Source organism: Apaloderma vittatum, unplaced genomic scaffold, assembly GCF_000703405.1.
Source record: "Apaloderma vittatum isolate BGI_N311 unplaced genomic scaffold, ASM70340v1 scaffold32469, whole genome shotgun sequence".
Taxonomy (NCBI): Eukaryota; Metazoa; Chordata; class Aves; order Trogoniformes; family Trogonidae; genus Apaloderma; species Apaloderma vittatum.
The window spans coordinates 9,516-16,291 of NW_009737570.1; the positions used below are offsets into that span (position 1 = coordinate 9,516).

At 52.7% G+C, this 6,776-nt stretch overlaps 1 protein-coding gene across 1 annotated transcript in view; it reads left to right on the plus strand.

Moving 5' to 3' along the window:
- The window catches only part of SLC41A1 (solute carrier family 41 (magnesium transporter), member 1), a 15,143-nt gene extending 8,671 nt beyond the window's left edge, over positions 1 to 6,472 (plus strand). Inside the window, exons 3-10 of the mRNA XM_009877382.1 lie at positions 353 to 424; positions 740 to 884; positions 981 to 1,127; positions 2,233 to 2,380; positions 2,718 to 2,797; positions 3,601 to 3,735; positions 4,383 to 4,531; positions 6,011 to 6,472. Coding sequence (XP_009875684.1) covers positions 353 to 424; positions 740 to 884; positions 981 to 1,127; positions 2,233 to 2,380; positions 2,718 to 2,797; positions 3,601 to 3,735; positions 4,383 to 4,531; positions 6,011 to 6,196 — 1,062 coding nt within the window. The 3' untranslated portion in view covers positions 6,197 to 6,472. The remainder of the gene's footprint in view (positions 1 to 352; positions 425 to 739; positions 885 to 980; positions 1,128 to 2,232; positions 2,381 to 2,717; positions 2,798 to 3,600; positions 3,736 to 4,382; positions 4,532 to 6,010) is intronic.
- The last annotated feature ends 304 nt before the right edge of the window (positions 6,473 to 6,776 follow it).

The following is a 6,776-nucleotide window of genomic DNA, read 5'->3' on the forward strand; positions in this document are numbered from 1 at the left end:
CGTCAGCCTGTTTGCGCAGCTGGGAAGGGGAAGGTGCTGAAGCTGAAACTGGGAACAGCGTTGGCGTTCTGGAGCACGAGGCCAGAGTAACTGTTGGAAGAGGCACCGCAGTTACTCAGGGTGTCGAGCCCAAGTGACATTCGCGGAACGGCACGTCACAGCCCAGGGTGTTCCTGTGCCCCGGCTGTGCACACACGCGCCTTTTCTGCTGAGTGTGGAAGAGCTGAGGATTGGAGATCGTTATTCTCTTCTGCTCTTGGCTCGGACTTGCACAGCTGGAAGGCAGGAATTTGACTGTCAGCCAGTGCAAAATGCTGTCAGTCTCTAATGACGTTATGATGTCCTCTTACAGGCTAATATTGGCCAAATGGATACACCCAAAGAGCTCTGGAGGATGATAACAGGGAACATGGCTTTGATACAGGTAAGGAAAAGTGAGAGTAGAGTGGAAACATTGGCAGCTGGTGCAAGCCCAACTGTGACAAGTGTCAGGAGGTTTAAATGCCTGAGTTTTGCTATTGACTGTCCATATTGCGTGTCTGATGGGGAGGCAAATGGCAGCTTTTTTGTCCCACAGTCATCTCCCCATAACCCTGTGCTCTATAGGTTAGACTCGGTGTTTCCCTGCTGGGGGCTAACCCGCCAGGACTGGTGCCGGGGGTGGTGGCTCCCTCTTCCCTCACTCCAGGACCATTTTACTCTCTGATCCTCTTGGTGACTGTCGAGTTTTTCTTTTCAGGTTCAGGCTACTGTGGTTGGCTTCCTGGCCTCGATCGCAGCAGTGGTATTCGGATGGATCCCAGATGGGCACTTCAGCATTGACCACGCTGTCCTGCTCTGTGCCAGCAGTGTGGCCACTGCTTTCATTGCTTCTCTGGTCCTGGGTGAGAGGCAGACCCTGCACACCCTCCCTGCCCCTCTTCCTGAAGTGCAGGGCTCCCCTCGGCCTCATCCTGTTTTCTTCCTCCTTTTGGCTGCAGGCATGATCATGATTGGGGTCATCATTGGATCCAGGAAGATGGGGATCAATCCTGATAACGTCGCCACACCGATTGCTGCCAGCCTGGGGGATCTCATCACGCTGGCTCTGCTTTCAGGAATCAGCTGGGGCTTGTACAAAGAGCTGGGTGAGGAGCATCAAAAGCCCTTTGTCTCTCCCTGGTCCTTCCACGTGCTGCTTTGTCTCCCTCTCATTTCACCCTCTTCCTTCACCCTTTCTGTTCTCAGGGTGTATAGGGTGCCTGGCCTAGAAGCTCCCTCAGTTAGTGAGAACTGATAAGGGGAGGAAGGAGACATTCTTACTGCCTTGTAGCTGCAGGCAGCCTTGGCAGTCATCTCTGTACTTCCTTCTCACCAGGTGAACTGGGAGGGGAGAGATTGGCCCCTTCCAAGCACCAGGGGCTTGACTCTGGCTGCAGCAGTGTGCGAAGGCAGCTGTGGATTTCATCTTTTGTCCTCAGCGCCCGCTGGGGATCCTCCTGCAGAGCTGCAGCTGTAGACTCTAGACTTCCTCCTGCCTCCCTTCCACCTTCCTTCCCTAGTGCCGGGGATGCAGGGATGTGACTCAGCCAGGTTCAGCCAGAGGTGAAGCAACGCAGGGAGGTCTTCCTCAGGAGTGGCAAGTGGGAAGGAGCGGTTGGGATGGAAGAGGTTTCACTCAGATCTGTTGATAAAGCCCTTGTGAGCATACCAGGAGAAGGAAATGCCACGTGGTCCTGGTTTCAGCTGGAATGAAGTTAATTTTCTTCCTAGCAGCTGGTACAGTGCTGTGTTTTGGCTTTAGGATGAGAATAACATTGATAACACACTGATGGTTTAGTTGTTGCTACGCAGTATTTGCACTAAGTCAGCTTCTTGTCCTGCCCTGCTGGTCAGCGGGTGGTGAGCAACTGTACCGTGCATCACTCGTTTCGTATACTCTAATATCTTTTTTTTTTTTTTCATTCTCTTTCTGTCATATTAAACTGTCCTTATCTCAATCCACAAATTTTACTTTATTTTTTTCCTGATTCTCTCCCCTATCCTGCTGGCGGGGGGAGCGAGTGCTTAGTGGCCAGCTGGGGTTAAACCACAACACGTGTCCCGCAGGGCTGGGACTGCCCTGGTGTGGTGTCCCTGTCCTCACCCGAGTGCCTGGCTCCAGGGGTGACGGGAGCTCAGCTGAAGCAGTGCCCTGCCTCGCTGCGGCAGGACGTGTCCTTGATACGGTGCCTCCGCTGATTTCCCCCTCAGAGAGCAAAGCCTACGTGAACCCTTTGGTGTGCGCCTTCTTCATAGCTCTGCTGCCCATCTGGATCATCATCGCCAAGAAGAACGCGGCCACCCGAGAGGTGCTGTACTCCGGCTGGGAGCCCGTCATCATCGCCATGGCCATCAGCAGGTAGGAGGGCGTGGAAGAGTTCCTCACCCCAAACACGGGCAGACAACGCGCCCTTTCCTTGGTAGATGCTGGAACAAGAGAGAAACAAACCTCTTGTGCTTGCGCAGTGTGTCAGGGGATTTAGGCTCTCATGGTTTTTGGCAGCGAGGAGAAAAGATCCTGCTGGAACTATCTTCTGTTATCGAATACTGAGATTTAAAATCGTGTTGGGTGCGTGTTAGGAAGAGTATAGATCGCCCTCGGGTACAGGCACCACTGAAGGGAGAACCCTCAGTGCTTTGTGTGGGTGTTTCCTAACGAGCTTTCAGCACCGACCTCTTCAATCTTCCCTCTGCAGTGTTGGGGGCTTAATTTTGGACAGAACGGTCTCAGATCCAAACTTTGCTGGCATGGCTGTCTTCACACCGGTTATTAACGGTGAGTTCCTTTCCCCTCTGGTCTTGCAGCCCTTGGGGACTCTTGGCAAACAGTGGAATTGCTCCATGTGCCTCGTTTCAGGCAGGTGAAGGAGAGTTTTGTCCCTGTTGGTTGCGGGGAAGCTGTGGTGGTTTGACTCTACGGCAGCGTGGCTCCCCCTGGTGCCAGCCCTTCACCCGAAGGTGACTGCCCGGGGACGCTCTTGCCTAAAAGACACATTTTCCAGGGGCCCAACAATTTTCTGATTCCTCCTGGCTGATGGAAGACCCCCATCTTCCAAGATAGGTGCCTTGTGGCACACAGTGACAGAACAGATTTCATTTTGCAGCTCCGAGTCAGGAAATGTTTCTGGTATAAAGCTTTGGTGCCCTTCCTGCTTAATGAACCAGGGAAACTCTTTAGTAATATTATTATGTTTACTTTCTGCAATAAACAGAGTTAATTTTGAGCCGGTGCATCTTGTGCTAGTGGGTTCCACGGTTTCACTATGCCTCATGCAAAAAAAAATTGTTTTAAACTTCCTGTGTCTGTTTTGGTGGCTGATTCATCATTTTTTTGTTTCACATATTTCTCCCAATCTAACCTGCGGTAATAGGATCATATCGATTTTACTAAGGGGAAACCATAGTACAGTGTGCTTTGTCTGAGCTCTGTGCATCCTGCAGAAGTGGAATTCAGGTCAAAAATAGACTGTCCTACATTATTCCAGCAGCTGACAATCCCAGCTCTGCCGGCTGTTGAAAATAGCTCTTTCTCTTTCAAGTGTTTGAGACGTGCTCTTGCTGCTCTCTCCTTCTCTGCAGGTGTGGGTGGCAACCTGGTGGCGGTGCAGGCCAGTCGCATCTCCACTTACCTGCACATGAGCGGGATGCCCGGGGAGAGCTCCGAAACAGCCCCTCGCAAGTGCCCCAGCCCTTGCAGCACTTTCTTCAGCTCAGGTATCCGAGCTGGGTGTTGAAATGAGTTGATTTCTGCCCACAGTGGTTGCTGGAGCTGCCTGGCTGAGCTTCTCTGGGACGGTCCCCAGGGAGATGTCGTGGGAGATGGGGGCTGATGCCTGCCCGGAGCAGCTGCCAGCTCACGGATGCGGCTGCTCCCCTGGCCTGCCCTGACCTCTAGAGATGGTCAAACCTTCAGCAAAGCTGCTGTGCCAGAGGACATCGTTCTCCTGGCTGAGGGAGAACGTGGTGCAGAAGTCCCATGCCCTGACTGTCGAATACTGTAAATCCTCCACCTTCTCAATCTTTTCCAGATGGCTCCAGGATACTGAAACCTTCCTTGAGGCTGCTCAGGCATTGCAGCTCCACTGGGCTTACAGAGCTGCAGTTACAGAAAGCTTCCTAGCAGCTCTGTTGTTTGCAGCAGAGCGCAGCCCAAACTCACATTCCAGCTCTGAGTGCGGGCAGAGGTTTTTACTCTCCAAACATGCTAGAAAGGCTCGTTAGCCTGCAGCCCGAGTCCTGGCCTTCTGTCCTGTTGTTCTAAGGCTGTCCCTGAAGAGCAAGGAGCTGCCTTGTCCCCTGGAGCCTGGGGAGGCTGCAGAGTTGCTGTGTGCTGCCTCAACTCCAGCTTTGTTTCCTTGCAGATGTGAATTCCCGCTCTGCTCGTGTGCTTTTTCTTCTGGTGGTGCCTGGACATTTGGTTTTCCTTTATACCATCAGCTCCATGCAAGGTGGACACACTACGCTCACCCTGATTTTCATAGTTTTCTACATGACAGCTGCACTTCTGCAGGTAAGCTGGAGCCTTTGGGGGGGCTGTCACCCCTCCAGCTGGAAAAGGGGACGCTGCCATGTCATCTGCAGTGGGGACCTGTTCAGCCAGTTAAGTTTTAGATATGTTGCCAAAGGCACAGTGATATACCCTGCCCCTAGGTAAGGGATTTATGTGCTGGGGAGAGAGACACCGAGTAGATTGTATTTGTGAAATGAGCTGGTATCAAACTGAATAAATCCTTCGTTGTTGATACTTGCACACACAAGTTCTCCTTCCTGCCATTCTTGGCAAGTTTTGAATCTGTCTTGTGCCTTATTTTAAGCCCTTCTGATGGCAGAAGTGTTTCCCTCGTGTGTGTTAATCTATCCTGTAAGGTTCTTTAGCAGTTTTAAAACTGATGGTGAAGAAAACGGGACCATGGAATGTGCAGGGACCCCATGCCTTGTCCTGCCCTTTCCCTGCCTCCCCTGCAGGGTAGAGACCTGACAGTTCTGAGGGTCGTGCACAGACCAGGGTGTTTATGCTACAGAAATCCAGCAGCCACGTGCAGGAGCCTGGCTGCCTGCGCTGGAGGCCAGGAGGGACCCCCCCAGTCAGGGAGTTTCCTCCTAAACCCAGCTACCGCCCTCCCAGCTCACCCCTTCCGCTCCTGGAAGCTGTGCCTGGCTTCAGCATCCCCTAAAATGAACCGCCGAAGCCAGCCTGAGGAAATGAATCAGCGCGTCCATCAGAGGCAGGAGCAGCGTGCTCTCACCCAGGAGGCTAAATTTAGGTTGCCAAGTCCTGCTGGGTGCTCGGGCGCTTGGAGGGTGTTTCCGCTCGCAGCCGCTCTGTGCCGGGCGGAGCAGCAGGAGGACGGGTTGTGCTGACAGTTGTGGTCCCAAGGGAGACCCTCCCAGACCTAAGGCTTGACAGGATACAAAGCAGATTTCTTCAGCCTGTAGAGACTGATCCGAGCCTCTCTCTCACTGTGTTGAAGCAGACGGGGGAGAACATCCCGCTCTGGTAGTTTGGGCTGCTGGGCAGTTGCTCTTTTATTTCTGGAACTGAGGTGTCGCTGTCCCTGCCTGAGCGTCCTGTGTGCTTCCGAGTCCCCTCTTTGCCCCATATCTCTTCAAGCTTCGAAAACTGAGGTGTAAAATTTAAACTTTTTGCTTGCCAGTGTTATCCCTTCGAAGCCTAAATCTGATGGTGGCATGTGCAGCTGAAGAAGGGTAGGGCAGAGGCTGTTGAGGACGTGGGATTTAGAGGCACAGGGACCCCCTGAAGCTCGCTGGGTTCCTCTCCGTGCTGTGCTTGTTGCTTTGGGGGTGCAGCCCAGAGCGCAGCACTCGGCGAGGCGGTTCTGAGCTCCACCAGCTCCCTCCATCAGGGCGCGGTTGTGTCTCTGAGCCCGACTGTCCCAGCTGGAGTTGCCCCAGCTGAAGCTCCGTGGAGGCTGGGATTGCAGAGGTCAGGATTTGTGGCTGATGTGGCTCTTTTCTTCCCGCCTCCCAGGTTCTCATTCTTCTGTACATTGCTGACTGGATGGTGCACTGGATGTGGGGCAGGGACCTCGATCCTGACAACTTCTCCATCCCATACTTGACAGCGCTGGGGGACCTGATTGGAACAGGGCTCCTCGCTCTCAGCTTTCACATCCTCTGGCTCATCGGTGACCGGGACTCCGATGTGGGAGACTAGCTCTCCTTCTCACAGCTCTCCTCCTTCTCATTTTATTGTTGTTTCTTTTCCTCCACCCTTGCTCTTTGTCGCTTCCTCCCCCCACCCTGTCTCTCTTGAGACTTCATCTTTGATACTGGATTCTCATTATTTTCAATGGGAATTTTATGTGGTTTATATTTCAAGCCAAGTTTGTACAGAAAATAAATCTAGTTTTAGGAAGGACAAAAAAGAAAAAAAGTGTAATGAGACAATCACCAAGTGCAATTTCATAGTAGTTATGTCTGAACCAAGGTTACAGTGAAGATACTGATCAGTCAGATTGTGCAGGGACCCCACCCTGTCCCAGTCACTAGAGGTGAGGGGCTGCTTTTTTCGCTTCATAAGCGTTTTAAATACGGGAGGTGAGGTTCAGATTTGTTTTTTTTTGAACAGGCACCTTCTAGCAAAGTACAACCGCATGGATGAGGGCGTGGGATAGCGCCTGTCTGCTCTGCCCTGTCGCCCTCCTCCCTTGTGTTCGCTCTCTGAATCTCCCTCCTGTACCCAGCATCCCAAACCCACGGGTCTCTGGCGAGTGAAGAAGATGAGGAAGGGTCCT